This window comes from Syngnathus scovelli, chromosome 3, assembly GCF_024217435.2.
Source record: "Syngnathus scovelli strain Florida chromosome 3, RoL_Ssco_1.2, whole genome shotgun sequence".
Lineage (NCBI taxonomy): Eukaryota > Metazoa > Chordata > Actinopteri > Syngnathiformes > Syngnathidae > Syngnathus > Syngnathus scovelli.
The window spans coordinates 10,929,323-10,957,248 of NC_090849.1; the positions used below are offsets into that span (position 1 = coordinate 10,929,323).

A 27,926-nucleotide genomic window follows, 5' to 3' on the forward strand; every position below is an offset into this window, starting at 1 on the left:
ATAAATAACAGCATGTGCGGTATGAAATTACCATAGCACTGTTATCCTACGCTAATTCAAAATTCAGTACTATACCAAGAAAACAAATTGCAGTAGGTGTAATGTAAAGTCACTATAACGTTGCCTAAATGTGAGAGTTGATGTTGGTTATGCGAAAGTCATTTTAAGTGTGCCTTGCTCTGTATGAAAGGTACTGGCTGATAATGTACATGTAATGTATGCATGTATGTATAAAGTTTGTAGATCTGACATGCCCCCCAGAATACAAAATCTATTCAGACTGAGACAAAATAACCTTGGGCTCAGAGGAGTGTTGATATTTAAATACCCACAAATAAGCACAACACTAAGGAGTTTCAGTGTTAAATACTGGAACAAAGTGGTGGCAGAAACCAAGGCGCTTGCCAATCGAAAGACCTTCAAGAAACGGTGAAATGTTTATTGATACAAAAATAGTTACTCTGCGACTTGAGTTGAGATGTGGCTGTTTTGATTTTTGTGCATCAAATAAATAATAAAATGCTTCCAGTTTTTTTCTGCATCATTTTGAGATGTCAAGTGAAGTCAGATTTATTGTACAGCCCTTAATCATAAAAATGTCTCAAAGGGCTTCAAATTGTCACAGTTGACAATTACTTTCCTCATCCCCTGATCTTAAGCCCTAGGAGGGCAAAAATACAATGCGTCACATGAGACGCATTCCATTCTAAGTGCACTGTGAATTGTGCTAGGAAATCCCATGTATTATGTTTTCAACACAGACTGGTGCCAGTGTTGCTGATGTGTGCTAATGTTATTATGAGAACTCTTCAACGCTGCTGTCAAACACTGATACCAAAATGCAGTGTCAAATGGCTCAGAGTGTAACATTGAGGGCACACTGGGAGCAGATCTACCAGCAGCAGACACAGGCACGTCCCTAACTGTATCACGAGCTATGGATTTCTTAAACTGGGTCTTCAGTGCAATCGACCAGACTATCTCCCCTCAACATCCAAGAACTGGGGAGCCACAATGCCCCCACGATACCTCTCTTGCAGGGTACACAATGGATAGCTGGAGCAGGTGCCGTGTCATATGCCTTGACATGTTGTACACTGAAGATATGGAAGATGTGTACATGCTGATCTTCCTTGTCATCAACTGGCTCGCTCTGACCCTCATTGGGTTGCACCTGTACAAAAAGCTGAAAGGAATGAACCGGGCGGCTGAGAGCAGGGAGGCAAAGCTCTGTCTTGAGATGTCTGGACTCAACAAGAAAATGGACAAGCTACAGGAGGCCAGCATGGGAGACAATTAGCTGTGTGATCGGTTGGTGCAAGTGCCGCCTGTTGCTGGAGACAATCCACGGACTGCCTTCACAATTGTGACTCCAACTCTCTCGAAATCGATTAAACATTCACTGTATTCAAATCAAACTGTTAAAACGTGTTATAACTCAATCAAATTGGCATTGCTGTGTTCAAAACAAATTGAGATCCATTGTCCTGCAAAATTCCAGTTTGTGTTATTGCCGTAGTTAAATCTTACTCAAACTCTAGTCTACCGTATTTTCGCACTATAAGGCGCACCTAAAAACCTCCAATTTTCTCAAAAGCCGACAGTGCACTTTATAATCCGGTCTGCCTTATATATGGACCAATATGGATTTGTGATGAGGACTAACTTATTAAAGTAAGCTTTACGTGTTTATTTTGTGTGTTGTGTAATATTAACGTTCGAGCAATGTTGAGTTATTGATATATTGTTATTGTTTTCACTATTTCGAGTGTTACCATATTGTGATTGCATTAACGTTGAGTTATTTATTCTATGCGCCTTATAATCCAGTGCACCTTATATATGAACAACGTTTTAAAATGGGCCATTCATTGAAGGTGCGCCTTATGATCCGGTGCACCTTATCGTGTGGAAAATACGGTATTTGTTATTTGTTATTGCTGAATTCAAATCATTGCTGTATACAAATCATATTCAATCATTTTCAAATGTACAGCTTATTTGTTACTGCTGTACTCAAATCATATTCAAACTTCCAGTTATCTGTTATTGCTGTACCCAAATCATTGCTGTATTCAAATCATATTCAAATTCCAGCTTATTGTTATTGCTGTATTCAAATCACATGTTATCCTGGTCAAAATTCTGTTTTCTTTTGTTTTCTCTCTTTTCATAATGACTGTCAACAAACTGGTGGGGTTTGGTACCTCCAACAAGGTTAAGAACCACTGTGATAAATCAACTTTTTGAAGCTTTTAGCTTTGTTATGCTAAGTCCTCATCAAAACACGCTCAAAGTGTTGTTTTTCTCCATTCACTCATCTTGGAGTATTCCTCTCCTCTCTGAGCACCAGCCTCACTCCTGCAGACTAAACACACGCCTAGTTTCTCAGAGCAGCTGTGTCTGCAACTTGAGTTGAAATGGGGCTCGTTATGATTTTTGTGCATTAAATAATTAATAAAATGTCAAGTGAAGTCAAATTTATTTGTATAGCCCTTAATCACAAAAACGTCCCAAAGGGCTTCAAATGGTCACAGTTGACAATTACTTTCCTCATCACCCTCTTAAGCCCCAGGAGGGCAAAGAAGAACCCACAAAACACCAGCTGGGGAAAAAATGAGAAACCTTAAGAAGGGGCCGCAGATGAGAGGATCCTCCTGCCAGAACAACCAGAATGTCCAACCAGGTGTCTTACTATGAAATCTTGCTACCAAAATACATAACTCATATTTTATTAGAAAATTAGCCATTTTGCCAAAGGTAATATGTAATCATACAGTAAATGCCAATAATAAACTGTGCAAAACTTAGAATTCCATGATACAGCTCCTTTCACGTTTTGTGGTGATGGTTTGGTTGAAAAGGAAGCACATTGAGGAAAGAGTGTCGCTGCGAACCAAATAGTCACGGTTGAACGCTGGTTTGCACATCCGCCTCACAGTTAAGAGGGTGCGGGTTCGATTCCACCTCCGGCCCTCCCTGTGTGGAATTTGCAAGCTCTCCCCGTGCCCGCATGGGTTTTCTCCAAGCACTCCAGTTTCCTTCCACATCCCAAAAATACATGCTTGGTAGGCCGATTGAGCACTCCAAATTGACCCTAGGTGTGAGTGCGAGTGCAGATGTTTGTTCATCTCTGTGTGCCCTACGATTGGCTGGCAACCGGTTCACAGTGTCTCCTGCCCACTGCCCGATGATTGTTGGGATAGGCTCCAGCACGCCCGCGACCCTCGTGGGGACAAGCGGTATAGAAAATGGATAGATGGATTGACAACCCAATAGTAAAAAAAAATGTATGCAATTATCAACCCAGAATACAGTAACTCCAAAATTAACCTTTTGCCTCTGCGCAACGGACAGTTTCCTAAACAAATATAAAGTTGTGTTTTTCAACTCTTCTTCCCAGCTACAGCCAATCTGAAGTGTTTGTGGGTTACAAAGGACAAATTGCCTCTTGGTTGCGCGTTGTGTGTCAGCTCAAACTGAAAAAGGGACAAACCAGTTTAGCAGACAGACAGACAAACATGTATGCTGCATGTCAGCATGGAGGTTCCCAACAAACAAATTGGGCTCATTTGGAAGCGATAACAGCCGCTGCTCACTGAGCTCAGAATTAATGCTTCCATTCAAGACCATTTCCTTTAGGTAAGGATTCATTGTCTATGGAAGAATCGTTCCTGCTGTATTCCCCAGGGAGCTGCAGTGGAATTACATTCTTACCAGCGAAAATGATTTCATCCATAAATGCACAGCCTTTAGGAACATCCAACAGCCTGCTGCTCTGGAGTCACTGCTTGGTTTTCCTTAGTGTCTTCATGTTTTCAGTCCTCTGTTGCGAAGTGGGTAGCTTTTTACACGCCATTTTGAAAATCTACTTCAAATTTAATTGTGCAGATTTACTGCAAAAAAAGGAGCACTTTTTATTGTAGAAATTATGTAAAAATCAAAAACCAACCCTGTTCAGCTCAACATCCAATTCTGTGCAACATCCTCTTTTCTATGGTGTATCGTGAATATCCTGTGCAAGGGAATAATGGCATGCAAAAGAAAACTAGAAATATATTTAGCAAATCATATGGAGCTGACACACTTTCTCTCTTTAGTAAGTATTTGATAAATTATAAACTGCTGTGATCAAAGTGCAGTTTTCTGGAAGCAGCAGTAAGGCCTGCATGCTGTAAGACAGACTTCTTAAAATCAAGTCAGTTCGTCAAACTCTGAGCTACATTCCCCATAATTTCAAAATGCTGAAAAGTTGCAAAGCAGTCACTAAGTTTTCTATTACACACAGCTTTTAGGCATCCTTTAACCATCTGGACCACGGGTGCAGTGCTGAAGGGCAAAGAAAAGACATTTGCACTGACATTCACAGATTTTTTATCTCCCTCTTCTCCCAATACGATTGACCTGGAATTCTGACCTAGTTGGAATAATCAGGAGTGAGACTGAGATTTTTCTAATTATCATAGCCAATAAATAATACAAGTGATGAACTGAAGCCTCACTGCCTTGACTCATTCCAGTGCTAGATGACGAAAATGTGCTTTTTGCTCTTGCATCTTGAATGCACACGCAATGAATTTCTACTTCACTCTGTTTTGATTCCTGTGATGAGGCAGCTGTTAGATTGCCTTTTCACCCCAGACATTGCCAATGACTGTAGCCCAGTGGGGCTCATGGTGGCTGAGGGTTTAATAATTTTTGAGTTATTACCACCAAGTACGTTTTGTAATTGGTTTGTAGGGAAAATTTCAATTCAACTTATCGTGACCAGAGAAAAGCCTAATAATAAGTAAATAATGTGAATTTGTGAAATAATGTGCACATATTTAACTTATTTAACCCTATTAGAAGGGCAAGAACGGTTTTCCACCCAAAAATATGAAATAATAACTGTTAGTGAGATGAAAAATGTTTAACTCAAAAACCGTTGCCCTTTGGTATTATTTTGACGTTAATTGCTTTTCTGAATGAGATTCATGAGAAAACTTTGCTATTCATTCATTCATTCATTCATTCATTCATTCATTCATTCATTCATTCATTCATTCATTCATTTATTTATTTATTTATTTATTTATTTATCTTTTCGGGAAGGACACTGGCAGAGAAAGGTACCGCTTGTGGCAAAGACAGGAAATGGAGATGAAGTTTTCTATGCACTTGAAAATGCGTGGACAACTTCAACGTGCAATACACGTTTTTATCCTGACTGCTCAGTACAATTTTCCAATACTTTAATGAAGAACTAAAGAAGCAAGCTGTCCAAATCAGAGGCAATTTCAGTGAAAATAAGTATCGCAGTGAAGAATCATTATAAGTAAACCATAGATAAAATAATAAGAATATGTCATTTTTACAAACTGCATGCAGAGAGACTCCCCCCTCTCTGACCTTGATTGGATTCAGAGGACAGAGAGTATATTTTAGTGTCATTACTCAATGGATTGTGCTTGACTTGGAGCTTACACTGCTGAACTCAATCATTGCCGTTCTGGGCACACTGACCTTAAAATATGCCATATAAGTCAACAGAATAAATCAATCAGCAATAGTTAGCTAATGGTTGCAATGTCTGCTCCCCTCTCAGATCTCTATGGACTTGGGGGGGACTTAATTCAAAGAACACCCTTAACAATTTGACTTAGCCGGTCGGGTCAGTCTGACACAACTTTGGGTTGTTCTGCAAAAGAAAAAAAAAACAAGAAAAAAAACAATTGGGTTGCTTTGTACAAAACCTTTTTTCTTTTCTTTTTTTAAATCTACCACACATACACAACTATACAATATCTAATTACTAAGCAAAAATTGAAGAACGCTTAAAAAAATATTTGAAAGGCTGCTTGACGCCTTGCCTGGCGCGTGTTGATGAACGGTTTGCAGCCAATAAGAGAACAGGTGGGCGGGGCATAGCGGACAGATTGTACTATAATGTATTACAGCTGCCAGGAGTAGACGCATCTCCCACTCTAACTCTGTTGCCATCCTGGCGGCTCTGGTTAATGGATTATATACTTTCCCTTCAAGTACGACATCAGCTGGCAGTGCTCCCGACAAAATTCTGTGAGGGATACAGCACAGAGTTACAGGTACTGTTTGCCCTGCATCCTCTTCTATTTTGCCCTCTTTGGCAATCACAAGAGACGCACAGAGCTGTGAGTGGAGACTGAAGAGAGAGCATACCGCAGGGGAAAGCAGACATGAATGTCGCGCTGCATGGTTATTTTCTTACACAGCGGGAATCTTGGAGCGTGTTGCAGAGATATTGTGGCGTTGTGCGGTGGTACATGTTTTACAAAGTAAGAGCATCCAGGTGGAGGTTGACTTTTCAGTACATAAACATAGAACTGGGACCCACCAATTCTAAGAGGGTCTTTATTTTTCTTGTATATACTATTTTGCAGTGGTCAGTGGATGTGCAGAGTTCTGCCATGCGTTTTTGTTTTTAGTTATCTTGGACATTAAAATGTAACCAATAGAAGAAGAAAAAAAAATCATAAAACATAATTAAGACCCTCCTGCAGGTGGAAGTCGGATATGACTGCCTCAAGGTGACATTTAAGAGGTTGATGAGTCGAGGTAGCCGCCCACCCCAAGACAGGGATGCAAATTGCTCACCTTTGTGGGAGAGTGCTGTGCAGGTTGCACAAATATAGTTACCCCAATTTGTACCTTGGCCAAATTTTAATTTAAGGTTAACGTGATGGGTGTAGTCTTAAGTAGCAAAATATGGAGAAAAATGTCTAGGATGTTTTTATTGTTATTTTCTTTACATTTCACATCTAGAAAAAGGCGATATAATAGCTGGTCAAATATTTTACTCTCCTGTTTTGAAAGAGTCTATGAGTAATCAATGAGTTTGGATTCCATTTCATCACATACTAAGTTCTAGACCTGCCATATGAAGAAAAATTCTCACGACAGCTTTTGTTGTGAATATACAAATTTAAAAAATGACTTGTGTAATGACTGGTGAACAATACAGGGTGTATCCTATCCTGTAATTTACCAGCTTCCTTGTGGCCCTAAATAGGATCAGAGGAGTAGAACATTGATGGTTGTAACTTAATTGCAAAATTTGGCCTCATGTATTCACTATACCAATACAGGATGCTTCCTTATGACCAACTTCTTTTACAGACCACAAGAGGGCCCCATATTGGTTCAATTGAGTTTTGTTTCTTGGACTGCGTGTACAACTTCTCCAAGAAATGTTACATATGCAGAATGAGCCATTTTACATTTTAAATTGATTTTTCTTAAATTGTAAATAACACCTCTCACCAACTTTTTTTCTGTTAATGAATCCATCAAAATCCATTATAATTCAGTCTGCAAAACATAATGCGTATTTTTGTTTTATAACAGTATTCTCTCATTATTATTTTATGGTTCAAGTGAGATGCACCTCTGGATTTTTATAAACAGCTTAAATGAGAAAGACTTGTGATGATATCTCGCAGCATGAATCAACTTGTTACAGTAACAGCTAAGTAAAGTTTGATATACACGATGTGTTTTGCAATGGCTCTTCTGCTGCCCTTTTTTTCCCCAAAAGGCTGCATCAAACCACAGCAAGTCTAGCATTTTACTCTATACTGAGTGTCAGGTGAGATTTGGTGGTTTGGTCCAACTTCACTACTGGAAATATAATGGACTGAATCCATAAGTGGATTCACTACTTGTGACATGTAAACAGATTCAACCTTTTACTAACAGATGTCTTAACTTAAGCATGCAAGCATCTTCTTTTCGACAAGTGAGGGTAGGGTCTTTGAGTGGTGCTTTTAACATGCGCTCGGCTGATTCCTCATGTGTTTGTTGTCATTGCCGCGTTAAACATTTAAAAAGTTGAAGACCGCAAATCCAACCACAAAAGACTTCAGCAGATTTACGGAGTGTATTTAACAAAAGGTGCCCGTAAACATAAAACAAACGAGTCGACAAAAAGTGACATGACACTTAGTAAGGTAACGAAATGATCGTACTAAACAAGGAAGGTACACAAAAGCCACAGAAGGAAGAAATCCAACAAGCATCAAAAACAAAAAATACTCTCAAACACAAGGCAGAGGAAGAAAAAATGCTTCAGTGAATTGTTGAGTTGTTAAAGTTAAAGTTAAAGACCCAATGATCATCGTCACACACACATCTGGGTGTGGTGAATTTTGTCCTCTGCATTTAACCCATCCCCATGTGATTTTGATCCATCCCCTGGGGGAGAGGGGAGCAGTGAGCAGCAGCGGTGCCGCGCTCGGGAATCATTTGGTGATCTAACCCCCCAATTCCAACCCTTAATGCTGAGTGCCAAGCAGGGAGGCAATGGGTCCCATTTTTACAGTCTTTGGTATGACCCGGCCGGGGTTTGAACTCACAACCTTCCAGTCTCAGGGCGGACACTCTACTACTAGGCCACTGAGCGCTAATATGATACAAGAAGTTTAAAATAAAACAAAAAGAAAAACGTCATCGTCCACTCGTTGAATGGTTGTTATTGCTGGAATTGAATCTAAATAATTGATTGTTCATATTCGGGGCAGTTTTGTCTCGCCACCTTATGATTCAAAACAAAGAACCAACCGCAGGCAGACCAAACAAGATTTATAGTTACTTAACTATTTCATACATATTTTTTAGCTTAGCTGGTTTTGTTTTTGCATCATATGATGAGGTTGAAAAACTTGAATAACCAAGAAGAGCTGCCAGCACAAAAAGGGATTGACACGCATCACAATGTTAATTAATTCTTAATCGATGCATACATTTAAATAATTTATTATTCAACAGGATAATGGAACTGTGAAGTGGAGTGCATTGTGGACCACAATCTGTTGTACTGTTTTTAGTTTTTATTTATTTAGTTAACCATTACTTATGCAGGAAGGGCAATTGAACAGATTCACATTTCCAATGCCAACCTGGCAACACCTGATGGCAACGCAAAAGGAAAATAAAAGCAAAAACATAAACAACCAACTGTACAGTGTGAGATAGTTACATAATTTATGACATTACATCACAGACAATAAAAGGTTCAAAACAGACTAGTGCAGCGAAACTTTGTAAAAGACGTCAGTAAAATGACTGCATGATTTTTTTTATACATGTTGCGATAGGGATTGCATTGCAAGTGATGCGTACATGCATAAGTAGCCAATGTAACATATCTTCTCAAACATATCTGAGAGCAGAACTGCAACATGTCCACCTCTGCTATAGATAATTTTGTAATTTATGTAACTGAAAAACCTCTGTTTGTTGTGACAATTCAACACTGAGCTTTCCCTGACTAGATTTCGATCTTGTCCCCACATCGTTCAACATTAACCTCATTAGGCTGACTAGTTTTGCACACTCTCAACATTTACCCTAATTGTTTTCATTGGCGGAAGACCAATCTGATTATTGTAATAAAGTGTAGACACCCTGCCCAGTTTGTGTGTTGTTTGTTTTCACTCAGCATATTTGTGGACAGTCCATGGGTCACACGACATGGGAACAAGCCAGACGCCACAAGTAGAGTAATAAAAAACAGAAAGGGAATGATGAGTGCACAATGCCATTTTGATCTTGGCCAAACTTGCATCCACCCAGTGTAACTAATCTGCTTGCTCAAAGACATTTTCAGGAACGGGCTGGACAAAAATGCATTGCAATCATCAGTTTTCCATAATAGTCCCCTATAAAACTTGGAGATTTAAACTTTGTAATAAAAGCCCTGAAAAGTCCTGACCGTCAGTATGAAAAAAAACAAAAAAACATTGCGCTCATGGACAACAAACTGAAAACGTGCCTGACGTAACATATTAAATGTTATTCAGATAACTATAGCATAAATAACATGTTAACAAGTTTACCAAAGCATCCATGTCACTCCAAATCACTAAATCCAATAAAATCGTCATGTTCTGTGTCACTTTTAAACAACTCCGCTAACTCCGGAGGGAGAAGATGCGGCGCTTCCTCTTCTGCAGCGCTTACGTCAGACTCATCATCAGTTGCAGTTCCAATTATTCCATAGGTCTAGAGCGCCCTTTTGCAGTTTAGTGTGATAGGACATGTGAAATGATATAATAATGTGTTACTAATTTCACACATAAATCGCTCCTGAGTATAAGTTCCACCCCCGGCCAAACCATGAAAAAAACTGTGACTTAAAGTCCTGAAAATACGGTATGTATCTGCGTGAAGAAAAAACTCCCCAAAATTCTTCATAAATCATTGATAAATGCTCAATTTGTGTTTTACGCAAAAAACGTGGTTGGTCTACTCGCCAAGGTTCAAGCCCAAGGTTTGTTGTACCTGTTCGCCAGTTTAGCAGACTGGTTTCGGCGAAGCTGGGCGATCCGGCGCAGCATATGGTGTGTTCTTGGCAATGAACCTTGAAAATCTGGTGGTAGAAATTAACACCAGCTCAGACTGTGTCCAAATAGTGACAACGCTAGTCCCGGGGTACAGAGAGTTTGATTTTGATTTTTGGGTTTAAATCTTATCTTTTAATGTGCCTGTTCACATTACAAAAACAAATATGACTTTTAATGCGAACAGAATGTAACAATTATATGGTACACATGCGCACAAAACAAAGGTTAACAACAAACCGCACTGTGATATTGAGATGTTCATTTTGAATCTAAACAAATGTACTCAGAAAATCTCAATCAATAGAAAAAAGCAGAAATATATATTTTTTGTTCTTTTTTAATTATTATTTTTAATGTAAAATACATTGGCTTATTAATAGTAGGAACACATATTTGCAATATAAACATAATTTTGTAATTTGAGCATGTACATAATTATATTTATTCTATCCAGTCTGGGATATTTTATTTATTGGACCAAATATGAGTTGAAAAACAAACAAACATCATTATTGAAATATTATTATTAATCAAAAGCATTGATCTCCCACCATTGAATCAAAAAGTTAACACACTAAAGAACCTCAATATAAGTTGACACTCCCAGCTGTGGCAGCAAATTTCACATTTTCCAATTAAAATGTGGAAAGAATGAATTAATCAACTAATCACCAAGTTAAAAAAGTGAAACGTTTTATTAGAACTCGGGCTGTAAGAAATCCTTCTTAATAATAGTTTCCTTCTCAAGTTTCCTTTCTCCTTGTTTTTGCCAAAGAACTACAATCCGATTTCCACAAAACAGACCAACCACAACTTTAAACCTGACCGTACTGTCATCCGCCCAATCATAACATGACATCGTCAACAGTCCCAGGGACCCGGAGTTGGTTGGAACACCCGAGTAGATCTGGCATTGCGTGGGATGGTCAGCCAACCATTAGTGTATTTCTTTTGATCTGGTCACATGCATTCGGACAATTGGGTGTCTGTATACTGGACAGTGAGTACAGCCACCAGATTGGCTCCAGTGCTGTATCAGCGATGTGACAATTAAGACAAGCCAAATTATATTTTAAATTGTTGGGCCAATTGCGTAAGCGTAAGACCAAAAATATGTGTATATTCATGCAATTTTAATACCATGAATATTGGCAACCCTAATTATATATTTTTTTTCATCAATGTCATGTGCGGGGGACAGATGTAGTTGGCCACTAATTGACAACCACTGAAGAAGGGGATATTTTTTAAGAGAAACTGGTATGATTGCAATGGATAAGGAAGGGAAAGGGTTCTTTGTTCAAATGTGCCCTTGGTGTCAAAGTCTGTCATCTTATTTCACAACAAAACCACAGCCCTGTGAAGCCAGTAATCCGATCTGAGAACCAATGAGACACCTCGTACAAAAGGCCGGTCAAGCCTGGTTTGTCTAGTTGAATGAATTACAAGTGATTGTTCATTGCCTCAACATCTGCTGGCTACTTGCGGCCGTGACCTCAGCACCCTTCCAGAGCTCCCAGCAATGCTGCGTTGCATGCCTAGACTTATTTGCCTCAAGCTGATGAGCGTTCCATGCGCATGCTAAACATTGCTGACTAGGTGTGACATTGAAACTGGCATCCCGCTAATTTGATTGTCAACTTGAGGAGCGCTCCCCTATTGCCTAAATGAGTCCATGGTGCGCCACCAAATTAAAAGGCCAGCTTCGGTAATGAGCTTTGCAAAAAAATATTGTGATGACAGTAGGTGACTTTAATGGTGTTGACAAATGCTGGTGTGATTAGATCTTGATGATTAAATTCTCTAAATATCCCCTGTTGGGTTACAATTGCAGACTTCCAATATCCAATCATGCCGGGTGAAAAAATATTTTCTTTTTTAGCATGCCATTGAGAAGAAATGGAACCCTTGTCGCTGTGCATCTCAAATCCATCGGCCTGATGCACTGATCATCAGGGGCAGGGGCATTCTACAGAGTTACAGTAAATGTAGAGCTTTGACTCTTGGAGATCTGTACTTTTTTTCATACATGAATAATCTACTCTGTTTAGAAAGTCTCACCAATCCACGTTGTTAAGCTTAGTGTCATCTGGATCATGTCCATTTTGCACGTTTGGCAGTACACCTAAACCTCGACAGAACACGCTTCGATTCTACACGACTTTCTGGACCTCGATTTTTTTTCCTCATAAATGTTCTCTTGAACTGTGAGAACTGACCTTAAAATGGATGATATAAAGAGTGTACGAAATGACTCGCGCGTAAAGCTTAGCGCAAGTGATTTAATTTCCGTGACAAATTTAGAGGCGTTTGATAAGAAGTTAGAACGGCAATCAATTGTGCGCCCACAGAGACACCGACTGCTGTTTGACCTTTATGACTGCTTATGCTAACGTCCGGACATGATCACTTCCCCGATTGGTCAGTCTGCATCACTCTGATTTTATTACACTTTCAAAACTTTTTCAATAAGGCACTTTCGGGCTTAGCGTGATTCCCAAATTCTGGATTCAAGTTCCGCGTACAATCGAGGTTTAGGTTTAATTTAATTATAATACTGATAAGTCATTTCATATTATGAAATGTGAGTGGTAAGACTTTTTAACGTTTTATGCTCTCACAGTCTTCTTTATTGGATTTAATGCTAATTTAAGGATTTAATGCTAATTTAAGAGAAGTTTAAAAATGTGTTAGCATTATCAAAATATGAAGCCATTTAACACTCAATGCTATTGAAAGAATTTTTTTTTAAACAGCCCATATTTTGCACACTCAATTTGCTGTCCGTTATGACACAATTTCCACACCAAACAGAAAATGTTTAATTAATATTTTTTTGTTAAAAAAATAAAAATAAATCACATTTGGACATGAGAGTTTTCCCCCGGACAGGGACGATATTAAGAACATTTTGGGATGGGATGTAATTCATTCTTAATTCATTATGGTAAATATAAATTGACAGTCTTCATGCTCTGGGGAAATAACTGAAGATATTGGATTTTCAACAAGCACTTGGTACTAAACAGCTCAAGAATAAGATGCCTCGTAACATTTTGTTGAAATTTAATTGTGGCATATCTTCACTGAGAGTTACTACACCTTTAAATTGAAACTATTGTTTCTTCCATTAAATGTTACAGCTATCCAATGTGTAATTTCAAGCTGAACTAAATGCATCCCTAAAAGACTTGGGCAAATAAAGTCAATTATAGGAACACTAGTTTATTATTATTTTGTTGCGGTAGCATTTTAAAAATATTTGAATCTGAGGGGTCCAAGTTTTCCAGGTTGATTTTTAGCATTTCCTGCAGTTTTTTTCTGCATTACCTTCTCAACAACATTTAGGATTTTTTAAATAATTTATTTCTAGCCTCTTTGCAGCTTTCGTCAGTGAAAGCAAAGCTATATTTTCAAGCATTTCCAATGTGACTCTATTTCCCTCATCATTTTATCTGCTGCAGAAACAAACGGGATGTTGTTCACCCTTCTGGCTTGACATGAAGATAATCCTGTACTGTTTGTATTCATTGATTTTCTTAACATAACCTCCATAAGTTCCACAATGAAGACATCTGCAATTTAACTGCAGGCCGAATTAAAACACAGACATGAGGACTGGCTCCAAGCCTCATTAAGCTCATTAACTTTATTTGTACAGTCAACCATAAGGGCATAATGTGAGAAATAACCTACACGTCTTAAAGCCTCCATTACAATATTGTATTGCTATTATACTCAGTTTCATTACAAGACAACATGCTTTTACTTAGCAGTTAGTGTAAAAAAATCCGCTAATGAATTCACAAGGAGTCAAAGCCTCAGGGTCCAAAAAGTCCCCTCAGTGCTTTTACAAGTGAGAAGGAAATACCAGCAGAAAAAAAACCTGTTATTTGGATGATGAATAGGATTACCTTTTTGGAAAAAGGTTAGTTTAGCCTCTGACATTCGCGTTTTTGTAGAAGATGAGCCTAAATACTTTGTACGGTAATTTAGTTTTCAAACAAGCTGTAACAAAATTTGTAGTAGAATGTAATAGTTGTTTCAGAGATGTCCCTGGGAAACTGAATAAGTGCTTTCAGCAGTAGTTGTCAGTTGAAGCGCATTATCGCTGTCATTTATTTAGAAATAGTTTTTGTCTGTGTTGTTGAAGTTTTCATGGGATGTTGTTCCTCTGCGGATGTTTGATATTTAATGTCTTTTTCCAAGTCATTTCTTAGAAAAGCTGCTCAGCATGTAATTTAAATGTTGGAGCTGATGAAATATTAACAGCCTTGAAATTAGGAAACAAGATTATTGTAATTTTCTCCCAGATCCCCAAAGCAGTGCAGAGATGGTACAATATTGTTTTTCTAAAATAAATAAATAACTTTTCCACCTAAAATGGTACCAAATATTTGTCTATGTCTAGCAGGAAGCCCAAAAGGCCCAAAATACAATCATACATTGAAATCTTTTTTCATTGATGACTGAAAAAGTGTTCAAAAATATCCACAAAATTAAAACCTAACCTACATTTAATTTGTCTGTTAGCAAAGTTACTTAACAAAACTGAAGTAGGCCTTGGTGTAGGTTCATTACTGGAATATAATTTAGGCAATACAATTGTTTTTTTGCCTTTTTTTGTTTTTGTTTCCTTGCTCCAAGGTCACCTAACAGTTAGTCTATTTCAACAGATGAAGTCTACAGAAGTGGACCAAGGGCTTTTCACAGACACCTACTGCAGAGTTTGCAGTGCTCAGCTCATCTCCGAGTCCCAGAGGGTCGCTCATTATGAGGTGAGGAACACTCCAATAAGGCACACTGAGAGTATGCAAAGTTAATAACATTGTTAATGCATACACCCCTAGAAACTTCACTTACCAATACAGTATAAAGTACTGTACCTAACCCTCTGTTTGCTACTGGAAAAGTGTACCAACACAAATACCGTAATTTCCGGTGTATAAGCCGCGACTTTTTTCCAAAATGTTGAACCCTGCGCCTTATAGTCGCCCCCGGGCCTTGAGTTTGACACCTGTGCTCTAAACCCTTTCTCTTACTCTGCCATGTGACTCAGAGATTACACAAAGCAGTGGCCCTGTTTGGACCATCTGCATTGTATTAAAACCCAATCAATCAGCATTTAAATTCAATTCTTCTGACATTCTGCTCACCAAGCTTATATAAGATTTTTTTTGTGATTTTTGTGATGACTTGATCACTTTTACTCTTAACACTGTTACATACAATAAAAGCTACAAAACAAACTGACAAATAACTCGTTTTGAAATCAGACGAGTAAAAACTGGTCAAATATTTTAAAAAAAGATATTATTACAAGTAAAGACAATTTGCAATTCTAGTAATGACACACAAATTTGATGCACAATTTGTCTTCACGGGCCACATAGAATGATGTGGCGGGCCGTATCTGGCCCCCGGGCCTTGAGTTTGACACCTGTGTTCTAAACCCTTTCTCTTACTCTGCCATGTGACTCAGAGATTACACAAAGCAGTGGTGCTGTTTGGACCATCTGCATCGTATTAAAACCCAATCAATCAGCATTTAAATTCAATTCTTCTGACATTCTGCTCACCAAAAACAAGTTGTAATGAATGTGAACTTTTAATGCATTTTATTCAGAAGGTTACTTTGAACCCTGAGGCTTAAATGGCGATGCGGCGCACTTATGGATTTTTCGGCCTCCGGCCTCCAAGGGGCGCTCTAGCAGGAAGCAAGAGCGAGACAGGCGAAGAAGAGATAATGCGCCGAAGAAGACGTGCTAGTTTGTGTTTACAACATTTCACGCATCACGCAGAACGCGATCAAGACGACGGACATTACTGAAATGAAGCTTTTATACACAAACCGTCATTATGGGGGACAAAAGAAATGCACATGATGCCGCTTTTAAGCTAAAGGCAGTCGATGTTGATGACATTGTGTTGCGGCACCCTTTTCTTTATTTCGTGGTCCCGTCTACTCTGGAGCTATACGTGTCGCTCGCTAGTTTAATGTTATTTAGCGCTTCGTGCATGAATAAGATTAGCATGAACAGACCCTCATCATGGAAAATGCTAGAAGAAATGGATAAAAACGACGACAAAAGAGATACTGAGAAAGTGTGTGGCGAAGGATATCTAACGCTATTCCAATCGGAAATTGAGGAGGAAGACGTCGATGGTTTCAGTGCACAGGAGGAAGATGAAGACGATGAAGCTCTTTTTTTTACTTTTACTTTAACCAGCCCTGTTAGTGCTGTGCTACCGCCGCGTCTCAGTGACTTTTACCGGTATGTTTTATTTAATCAAACACTATTAGTGCTGTGTTACTTCCGTGTTGCTGCAGTATTACTGCCGCGTCACAGGCAGTGTTTGGAAAGAAATGTTAAGGTATGTTATTAAAACTTTAAAAAAGCTTTCTGTGTCCAGTCTTTCTTTGTTAATAACTCGGGTGCACACTTCCGTGTTGCTGCGGTAGTACTGCTACGTCACAGGCAATGTTTAGAAAGACATGTTAAAGTATGTTATTCAAACTTTAAAAAGGCTTTCTGTGTACTGTCTTTCTTTGTAAAAAAAACTCGTGTGCACGTGCGGCTTATAGTCCGGTGCGGCTTATGTAAGAAAAAAACTAAAATATCCCCGAATTTTAGCTGGTGCGGTTTATAGTCTGGTGCGGCTTATACACCGGAAATTACGGTATATTTTGGAGGGTCTACTATAATTCGCTGATACAACTTACAGCACCTCGCTTGTTCTCCATTTTAACCTAAGTGCTCAAGTGGATGATTTTTTTCCCTTAACTGAGCGTTGTCCGCTGTGCTTTGTTTGCTTTATGGTATTCATGCACTTCTGAAGGTTACCTTCACCTCCAGGAACGGGAGGTGCATAAACACATCAATCACCTCTGATCTGCAGTGATGCCAAGTGTGATGTCTGAGTGGTTTCATTCCTTCTGCTTTAGTCTTGTCAAGTTTCTCGGCAGCTGTTGTCTTTCACTCCGCTGTCGGCTTGAGTCAAAAGAATGGGTGGAAAGGCTGTGGGATATTGTGCTGTCAGTAGACTTCAAACGGCTTACGTGACACACACGTTATCCCTTTACAGTGGGTACAGAAAAAAAAAAACTAGAGTCAGTCAATCATTAATATAAATATAAAGAATTCAGTAAAACTGATGCCTTATGGTTCAATAATTGTTTTGTCCTGTGAGCTTCTCGCTGTCCTTCGTTTGTAGCATTCTGAGTCAACTTAGTTTACTTCGATTTTTGTATTCCTTGTTTCCTGCAGGGGTGTGTGCTCATTGCTATTTAAAGTACAGTTGTGTAAAATGTCCATTGGTACCTGGAGAACTGCTTTGTTCTTCAGGACTTTGTGGGAGACAGGAGTGGCTGTGCCAAAATTGCAACTAAAATATTAATTTTGTTATTGTGTATGAATGCTGAACACAGGACCTGGCATTTTCCCTCCCGGAACGGAGGCATTTTTGGATTGTGTTTTTACACAGTTTGGGTCTAATGCATCCTGACTTGTTTGGGTCATGGTGGTGATGAGCAAGTGTTGGAAAAAAAAGTGTTTTGTGTTTCTATTGTTTCCATACATTCATGGTTTTGTTGGCAAAAAATCGGTTAACCTTTAGGAGAAGGTGATATTTGTAGAGCTTAACTCTAGATTTCAAGGGGCGGCACGAGAGCGAGCACGTCCGCCTCACAGTTCGGAGGCCTGTGTGGATTTTGCATGTTCTCCCTGTGCCTGCGTGGGTTTTCTTCGGAAACTCCAGTTTCCTCCCACATCCCAAAAAAATGCATGGTAGGCCGATTGACCACTCCAAATTGCATGTAGGTGTGAGTGCGAGTGCAAATGGTAGTTCATCTCTTTGCGCTCTGTGAACCAATTCAGGGTGTCCCCCACCTACTGCCTGCTGACTGTTGGGATAAGCTCCAGCATGCCTGCGACCCCTGTGGGGATCAGTGGTATGGTGACTCGATGGATGGGTTTGTCAACATTCAACACTCTACTTTAACAATCAGGGTTGTTTGATGCAATTCAGGTTTTGGATGACAGTCATTCTCTACCTCTTGCACAACTCATCTGGTCCAGGACACCATGCAGTGACATTTATGAGAAAAAGTGGTACGGAAATTGGATGGAATGCCACACTATGAGATACAATAAACCTCGTGCAGTTCTGCTGCAGAAATCGTAGACTCGTAGCATGTTCATGTATGTATATGGAAAGGCAACGCTTAAGAGCAACAAACTAAAGAAAGCCCTGAAGTGTGCAAAATCAGACTTTTAGAAAAGTTGGATGAGCACACAATCAGATGAAAAACAAATTCCTAGTCTTGCATGTACAAATGCATGTACATGCGACAATATGGACTATACATTATTTCCCAAGGGTAGAAGATGCAGCCAAGTGGCAGATGTGTTCAGAATGACAAAGCACATTTAACATTTACATATGTTATAGCATATTAAAGATCTTAAGCAACATGAATGGAAGGAAGAACATAGTACGTGATCTAAAAAAAATACAATAACTGATGAAACCCATGTAAAGTATTACTATGTATGTAATTGGTGTATTTTAATATCAAAACTGTTCATTCTTGTGTTATTTGAATTAAACGGCAATTAAAAACATTTGGCAGAATATACACCTGCTTGTCTGGTGTTCCTAAAATTGTGTTCATAAAATAAGAATTAAGCTGATTTATTCACCAAATTTCATCCATCTCAGGCGGCCAAAATGTTGGGTGATATTGTCGCCATCTGTCCAACGAAAATGTCACAAGTGCTCCCCGCACTTGCGTTTACAATGTCATGTGACCAAACCCAGAAAACGGGTTAGTGGACTTTCCTTATATCAGCTCTGTGGCCTAGTGGTAGAGTGTCCGCCCTGAGACTGGAAGGTTGTGGGTTCAAACCCCGGCCGGGTCATACCAAAGACTATAAAAAATGGGACCCATTGCCTCCCTGCTTGGCACTCAGCATAAAGGGTTGGAATCAGGGGGGTTAGATCACCAAATGATCCCCCGGGCGCACCGCTGCTGCTCACTGCTCCCTTCGGGGATGGGTTAAATGCAGAGACAAAATTTCACCGCACCCAATTGTGTGTGTGACAATCATTGGTAAATAAATAAATGGTAAATAAAAATAAATATGCCACACTAACTTGCATAACTACGATGGCCCTGACGTGTAAATCACAAACACAAAAAACAAACAAAGAACAAGACAGAATTGCAAACAAAAACACTCTGTCATTGTGTTTTAATGAAAGGTAATGGAGTGTCATTGTATATTTTATTTTAATAATGTATACATTGACCATTGTAAATACTATTGTAGAAATAGTAAATAGTCACACAATAAGAAAACAGAATGTAGAAAAACAGTCTCAGTTTAAGATTGATTAAAAATGCATCAAGATGCATCAATAATGTAACGTGTTGACAGTTGATCAAATGAATGAAGCCAAATTTGTCTTGCATGAGCACACTCAAAATGCATGCCTCTTCCACTCATGGTCAGTTGGGCCTTCTGTCAATACTAGAATTCAACACAGAGGTCAACTCAACTGCTTAAAGCATCCCAAGCACCAAATTAGCTAAAAGATTTAGGAAAAAAAACAGATCTATCATTTCCTACAATGTTTTTTTTTTTTTGTTCTAGGCGCAAGTCCAGCACAAAGCAGAGTCTAACTGCAGGCAATGGAGTTTTCTTTCTTTTGGTATTTTGCTCAACTTTGCACCGGTAGAATCAGGCGTAACGGAGCCTTAAAACTCCAAGCAGCGAGCTCGCCGAATCACCTTATGACCGCAGTATCGTGCAGTAAAGAGTTTTCATTTCAGCAGATCTGGCTCACAAGTTATGATACCAGCAAACGCGACAGACTGTAAAATAGATCTCTACATCCTTCCCCTTGTGTATTATGTCCTTGGGAAGAAAAGTTTTCAATCAAAACTTTAAGCGCTCTGATTTGTGTTTTCTCCTTTGCTGTGAAATAGCAATATTACAGCTCTCAGTAAAACTGCTTTTTTCTTTTCAATTTACATCTTCCTCGATCTTCTGTATCACATCTCCTGATAACCTGTGTTTCTTACAAAGCAGATTCATTTTCAGATAAACGAATTTGTCCTCTCAATTATCTCCCCCGACGTGGCTCCAAGAACATATCCTGTGCGATCAATGCAAAGCTTGTAAGAAGAGACCTGCTACACTCTCAGTGAACCTTTTTGAATGAGGCTGCTCAATATCAAGTAAACATGCATGTGAGATGAATATCTAAAATTGTGTCTAAAATTAAATGGGCCATCAGGCAACTGCTAAGTAAATGTCATTTTCTCAAATAAACATGTTCTATTAAATTGTTGCAATACAGCAATGTATACACTACGGAAAATTGAGTAAATAGAGCAGCAGGGCTCTCAGTGTGGCAACTTTTGTGACGCTATACTGTATCACAAGTGAGTATCACTCTGCTGTAACAAGGGGCTGATGACTACAGCTTAAATTAGACAATAAGGAACCTGGGGTCAGATGGTGAAGAGGATCAAGTAAACCAAACTGCTACTAAATAATGGACAACTAAATATAGATAACTCCAACACAACCCTCTCTGGGCTACTGGTCAAATTCCAACTTGATGGATTTAAAAACTGTCTAATGCATCAGAAATACAGATGATCTGATCAAGGGTCAAACTCCAGTCACCATCAAACCTTTAACTGTACTGAAAATTTTGAAAGTAGTTTAGTCCTTCAAGGTCAAATGAGTATAAGTACTCTTTAATAACACTTCACTGTATTGACACATTAATAATAATCCATGATTGATTATCAGTGAAAATAAAAACATTCTTTGATTTTCACAGAGCAGGTGCCTAATGTTTAGGCAGACGCACTTAGTTCTTAGTGGACTGTTTTCAACAAATCACTTTTTTTGAAACATGGTACTGCTTTTTTATTTTTATTTTTTTGCTTTTTTGACATGCATAATGTGTATAATATTTATTATGGAGGCACTGTTCACGCCAGAGGGCGGCTCGGTGACACACTGGTTAGCGCGTCCGCCTCACAGTTCAGAGGGTGTGGGTTTGATTCCACCTCCGGCCCTCCCTGCGTGGAGTTTGCATGTTCTCCCCATGCCCGCATGGGTTTTCTAAGAGCACTCCGGTTTCCTCCGTGGTAGGCTGATTGAGCACTCCAAATTGCCCCTAGGTGTGAGTGCGAGTCCGGATGGTTGTTTGTCTCTGTGTGCCGTGCGATTGGCTGGCAACTGGTTTAGGGTGTCCCCCGCCTACTGCCCGATGATTGCTGGGATAAGCTCCAGCATGCCTGCGACCCTCGTGAGAACAAGCGGTACAGAAAATTGATGGATGGATGGATGGATGGATGGATGGATGGATGGATGGATGGATGGATGGATGGATGGATGGATGGATGGATGGATGGATGGATGGATGGATGGATGGATGGATGTTCAAGTCAGTTTACCAAAAACACAAAGAAAACCTTTTGCTGTTGTAGTAGATGTTCAATGTATTGCTTTAATTCGCTGAACATTTTTGAGAGAATAAATGTGCAATTTAAAACACTCAGGGCCAAATTCACCAGGATTATGTTGCTTTAGCGTGGTGCTAACTAGTAAAAATGGAGCAAACAGATACCATCTCATTGACAAAGCACGCACAGATGGTGAAATGGGTCATGAACTACAATGCCAAGAAGAATGCTTCTTCGTGCACTGGTGGTATTTCCGCGTACTTAAATCAAGTAATTGGTTGCCAAATCACCCACCTCTATGCAAATGGGCTTCATTAATAAACCACTTCTAATTCACGGACATCAGCACTAATAGCCACACAAGGTTTTGAGTGCGCAACAACGCATACCCAGAAAGCTGGCGCTATTCAGTGGACACCGCTGCAGAGCAATGTTCCAACATAAACAAGAAATCCATCCATCCATCCATCCATCCATCCATCCATCCATCCATCCATCCATCCATCCATCCATCCATCCATCCATCCATCCATCCATCCATCCATCCATCCATCCATCCATCCATCCATCCATCCATCCATTCATCCGTCAGTCTGTCCGTCAGCCCATCTGTCCGTCCGTCCGTCCGTCCATCCATCCATCCATCCATCCATCCATCCATCCATCCATCCATCCATCCATCCATCCATCCATCCATCCATCCATCCATCCATCCATCCATCCACCCACCCATCCATCCACCCATCCATCATTGTACTCACGATCAGATGTGAAAGTCCTGTTCACACCTCTGTAGTTAGGACCCTAAGCTCACGTTTGGATAGTTTCAATAACAATGACAATAACAATAATAATCATAATATCGTAATAGCATAATCATAATAATCATAATCATCATAATAATAAGGTGGAATCGTGGAGCACTGATTAGCACGCCCACTTCACAGTGCGGAGGTTGTGGGTTTGATTCCGGTTCCCCCCCTTCCTGTGTGTAGGTTACATGTTCTCCCCGTTTCCTGAGGATACACCTGTGCATTCCCACATTCCAAAAACATGCATGGTAGGCCGGTTGACCACTTCAAATTGTCCGTTGGTGTGAGCGCAGTTGGTTGTTCGTCTATTTGTGCCCTGCGATGTTACATTACATTAGTTTTATTAAAATCACAGAAAGAATTGGAATGAAAGAAATGAAGTAATTAAATGGAAGGATAAATAGGAAGCTTACATTTTGAATTGTGGTTGTTCTGCCATGGTGCTGAGTGGGTGCAATTCATTCTTTGTGGATTCAGCCCTCAATCTTTTTCTGACTCTATTATCCCATTTTCGTGCCCGTCTAAGTTTGAACAAAGTGTGTACCGGTGGAGTTTCTTTTGGTATTTCAGTACAAGCTTGAAATGGGTGTTTCTGTTGTTGGAATAAACACAATTGACTTACTTCATGGCCTATGACAGTGGCTCCACTCATTCCCTCTAAATTCAGCGTAGGAGAGATATGTACAGTGTTTTTGACATTCCGGAAGTAGAAATAGACTCACTGGAATCCACGCAGGAGATCGACATGCACAAAGCACTTGCAGATGTAGATATAAAATTGGCTGCTGTAAAGTGGACACTTGTAGACCATGTGTGACAACTGCCCCAACCCCCACCTTTGGCTTTGCTGCACCACAAAATATATTAAAAATAATTATATTAATAATAATGTGCACTCCCAATATGATGTACAAGTAGTTTGGAAAAATAATGCATTAATTAATGAGAGATCTCTGGCATCATACAAGTGGCAAGGTTGAATAAACTGTAGCGTATGTAGCATAGGCAATACAATTTATAGCACTCTATGTAAATCATTGACTGCCATGTATTGCTTTATTCATAGCCCTGTCTTTTCTTGTTTCCAGAGCCGAAAACATGCAAATAAAGTGCGACTTTATTACATGTTACATCCTGTGGATGGAGGCTGCCCTGCCAAGAAGCTCAGGACAGACAATGTGAGTTATTCATGATTTATACAATACATCACATCTCTCATATGAACTCACTGAGAAACATGTGTAACATGTCAGATCTCATCTGCCAGATTCACACTAAGATTTTTTAATGGATTTTTAAGATCCTCTCTCAGTGGCTGAGTAGCTAAAAGGCTGGGGGCCACCATTTTAGTCCCATAAATGATGTGCTGATGATGGGGTTGTGGCTGGACATTATAGCATGTCAAACCCGTATTCACAACTGTCTTTCTGCTATAATTGTCAGAAATGCACAAAGTGAAGACAATCATCAGACTCAGTGGCCTAGTAGTAGAGTGTCCGCCCTGAGACTGGAAGGTTGTGGGTTCAAACCCCGGCCGGATCATACCAAAGACTATAAAAATGGGACCCATTGCCTCCCTGCTTGGCACTCAGCATTAAGGGTTGGAATTGGGGGGTTAGATCACCAAATGATTCCCGAGCGCGGCACCGCTGCTGCTCACTGCTCCCCTATCCCCCAGGGGATGGATCAAAATCACATGGGGATGGGTTAAATGCAGAGGACAAATTTCACCACACCCAGATGTGTGTGTGACGATGATCATTGGGGGGACTTTAAAAAACATGGTTGGTAATCAATTTGGCAATTGCCAACCTTCTGTCATGCAGTCATGCTCTTATTTAAAGTAGATATCAGTGACAGCAAACATTTTATTTTACGATTTGGTCCAGGTTGATGTGACTGTTGTGATTAGAGGTAATGAGTAGGGATGCAGACTGTAGGCCTTTTTCTGCAGTGTATTTTGGCTTAAAGAAATATGCTTAGACAATACGACACCCATACCACTTTACCAGCTTTACCTTCAAAGCAGGTTGAGTAAGAAAGTAAGTAAGTGAGTAAGTAAGTAAGTAAGTAAGTAAGTAAGTAAGTAAGTAAGTAAGTAAGTAAGTAAGTAAGTAAGTAAGTAAGTAAGTAAGTACCGTAATTTTCGGACTATAAATCGCACCGGAGTATAAGTCGCACCAGCAATAAAATGCACAATACAGTGAAAAAAAACATATATAAGTCGCACCGGAGTATAAGTCACACTTTTGGGGCAAATGTATTTGTCAAAATCCAACACCAAGAACAGACATGAACCAGCAACAGCAGGCTAAATGATACGGTATGCTAACGTGACATATACACAAATGAGGAGCTGAGAATGGGCCTGAGTAACATTCAGAGTTATTCAAATATTACATAAATAACACGTTTATCAAACCATCTGTGTCACTCCAATTCATTAAATCCATCGATCGTCCTTCATGTAAACAATGCCGCGTATGCGACGCATATGCGCCGCTGACGTCGGACTCGTAAGTTGCATTTCTAATTATTCCACAGACCCATATAACAATATATGAAGTACTATATTTCAAATAACTATCATATAACAACAATATTATCAAACCATCTGTGTCACTCCTAATCATTAAATCCATCGATCAAATTCCTCGTTCTTTATGTCAACAACGCCGCGTGCGCGCCGCACAGATCTAGTATATAACTATATTGTAGCGTTAACAAAGTACCAGGAAACACGTGGGTTTGGTAAACGGCTCTTTATTTAACAAAACAAGAGTTCAACGAGCCAACAACTACTGAACTGTAACGATAAAAACAATACAAGTTGCTACACGAAATAAAATATATCAAATAACTATAACATAAATACGTTTTTCAAACCTTGTGTCACTCCAAATCATTAAATCCTTCAAACGTGGGGCCCTTCGTCATCTTCGTCATCCCGTGATAGAATTCTTTGTCCTTATGTAAACAACCGCCACGCTGCTGACGTCACTTGCAGGTCAAATGACAGTAATCCCTTGCTACATCGCGGTTCGTTTATCGCGGTTTCACTACATCACGGATTTTTGAATTTTGAAAAATTCACATATAAATCGCTCCTGAGTATAAGTCGCCCCCCACCCAAACTATGAAAAAAAACGTGATTTATAGTCCGAAAATTACGGAAAGTAAGTAAGTAAGTAAGTAAGTAAGTAAGTAAGTAAGTAAGTAAGTAAGTAAGTAAGTAAGTAAGCCATGTGGGAATAATTTTAAGATAAACACGGGAAACCATACCGTATTTTCCGGACTATAAGGCGTACCTAAAAACCTAAAGTTTTCTCAAACGCCGACAGTGCGCCTTATAATCTGATGCGCCTTATATATGGACCAATATTGAGCCACTACAGCAGGCGTGTCCAAAGTCCGGCCCGCGGGCCAAATGTATATATCTTATATGTATATGGACAAAATTAAAATGGGCCATTGATTGAAGGTGTGCCTTATAATCCGGTGCGCCTTATAGATGGACAAAGTTTTAAAATGGGCCATTCATTGAAGGGGCACCCTATAATCCGGTGCGCCTTATAGTCCAGAAAATACGGTACTTTGCTAGCCGACTGCAGGTTTTCCTTTGCAAAACTGCTTGGGTGGCGACAAAGGCAGTCACGCATTGAGTTGAGTGGTGGTGGTCGTCCAATAAGCAACGAGTTTCTCAGCTCTGGGTGAGCCAGCCGCGCCACCATCACAAAACCGCGCTGGGTGAGGCTTGGCCCATGGCAGTTGGACAATGTTCGGGTGATTATAGTGGGATAAAATATTTATAGTTTGAGTCAATTCTAATTGATTTGTTAAGGTGGGTGGATGGTTTGCATTGTTTCTTTTAAGAATTCAATATCCAAATTAATGGTCTGTGACATGTCATCTGTTATGTAGTTAGCTTATGTACAGTATTGGCATGATCCATATAACACTATAGGTCAAACAAATGGGATACTAAACTCAGATGTTTTTGGCAGCAGTTTCATTCATGCTGCATAGCCACAGCAGCAATTTCATCAGAACAAGACCCATATTCATCCAAAAAGCAAACTGTTACGGATCATTGCAGTAAGGCAGAGGCAAAAGCAGATAGGGGACAAAGGCAGCGTTACCAGATGAATATTTATTGAGTCCGTTAAGGATGGGCTAAAGGAGTGGAATTCAGATACGGTTGTGAAGGATTCGGGTGGGAAAAAGACAAGGCAAACTAAGCAACTACAGGTAAGAATGCTGGTGCAGGACTATAAAATATAGGTTGAGATGACTGTACGAGCTGGATGCGATTGACTCTCTGACAGCAAAAGTCAGTCGGGTGGGGCAGTGGGGTTTGGGAGTGTCTTAAAACTGCAGCAAAACATGATGAGGATTCTTTGCAGCTTGGCCCCTGTCCCAATCGACAAACTTGAAGACAAACACACTGACAAAGGAGGTGGGGCTGCAGCCCGTTAAGCCCATGGGCTCAAGGAGGAGAGGCAGCAGGCGTGACACAATGCTGTCTGTCAACTATGTATGTCCTTCTGTTCATTTTATTGTGTTCATTAGGGTTGTTGGTGAGTTGAAATTTGTTCCAGCTGACTTTGGGTGACCTACAGGCTACACCCGGAATTGGTCACCAGCCATAGCAAAGCAGATATAGTGCCTGAATAATGATTCACATTCCACATTAATAATGCAGAGTCCTAAGTATTTTCTCATCTGTGCACCCAGTATTGTATTTGCCAAATGTCCTAAATTGCAGCATAGTTTATTATTGTGTTTTCTGGGAGGAGTATATGCATAATCAATTTATTATGCCCATTGCGATTTGTCAAAACAGAGACAAATTGAGATGATGGCTAATTTATTTAATAAATAGCATGTCTAATAGGCAAGTACAAATGCAAGGTGGTGCCAAAATAGCAATGGGGAAAATAAGAAACCCCAAAACATCTACAATTATTTTGAAGCAGTTCTCTGGTCCATGCTCAGCTGTGCAGCCCCGATAAACTGCAGTGATATCTTTAAAAAGTTAAAACATAAATTTTATTTTCAAAGAACCGCTATTTGCGTGAAGAAGGGGAGTGGGAGAGTGAATAAAGTGCTTTAATGTTGCTTCTTGAATGCATTCTTATTTTTCTATTGCTGACTTATGGATAGCCTTCATCTCATGATACCTCAAAGTATCCAGCTGGTAGTTTGAAGCTGGATGTATAACAGCAGCAAGTAGTTTCTGCGGCATGGGAATGAAATCTATATATT

At 39.7% G+C, this 27,926-nt stretch overlaps 1 protein-coding gene across 2 annotated transcripts in view; it reads left to right on the forward strand.

Annotated features, from left to right (window-relative positions):
• Window positions 1-5,941: 5,941 nt before the first annotated feature.
• Window positions 5,942-27,926, forward strand: part of zmat4a (zinc finger, matrin-type 4a) — an 84,364-nt gene continuing 62,379 nt past the window's right edge. For both annotated transcript variants that reach the window (XM_049716548.2, XM_049716549.2), the window contains exons 1-3: window positions 5,942-6,086; window positions 15,038-15,139; window positions 23,750-23,839. In XM_049716548.2, coding sequence (XP_049572505.1) covers window positions 6,000-6,086; window positions 15,038-15,139; window positions 23,750-23,839 — 279 coding nt within the window. In that variant the 5' untranslated portion in view covers window positions 5,942-5,999. The remainder of the gene's footprint in view (window positions 6,087-15,037; window positions 15,140-23,749; window positions 23,840-27,926) is intronic.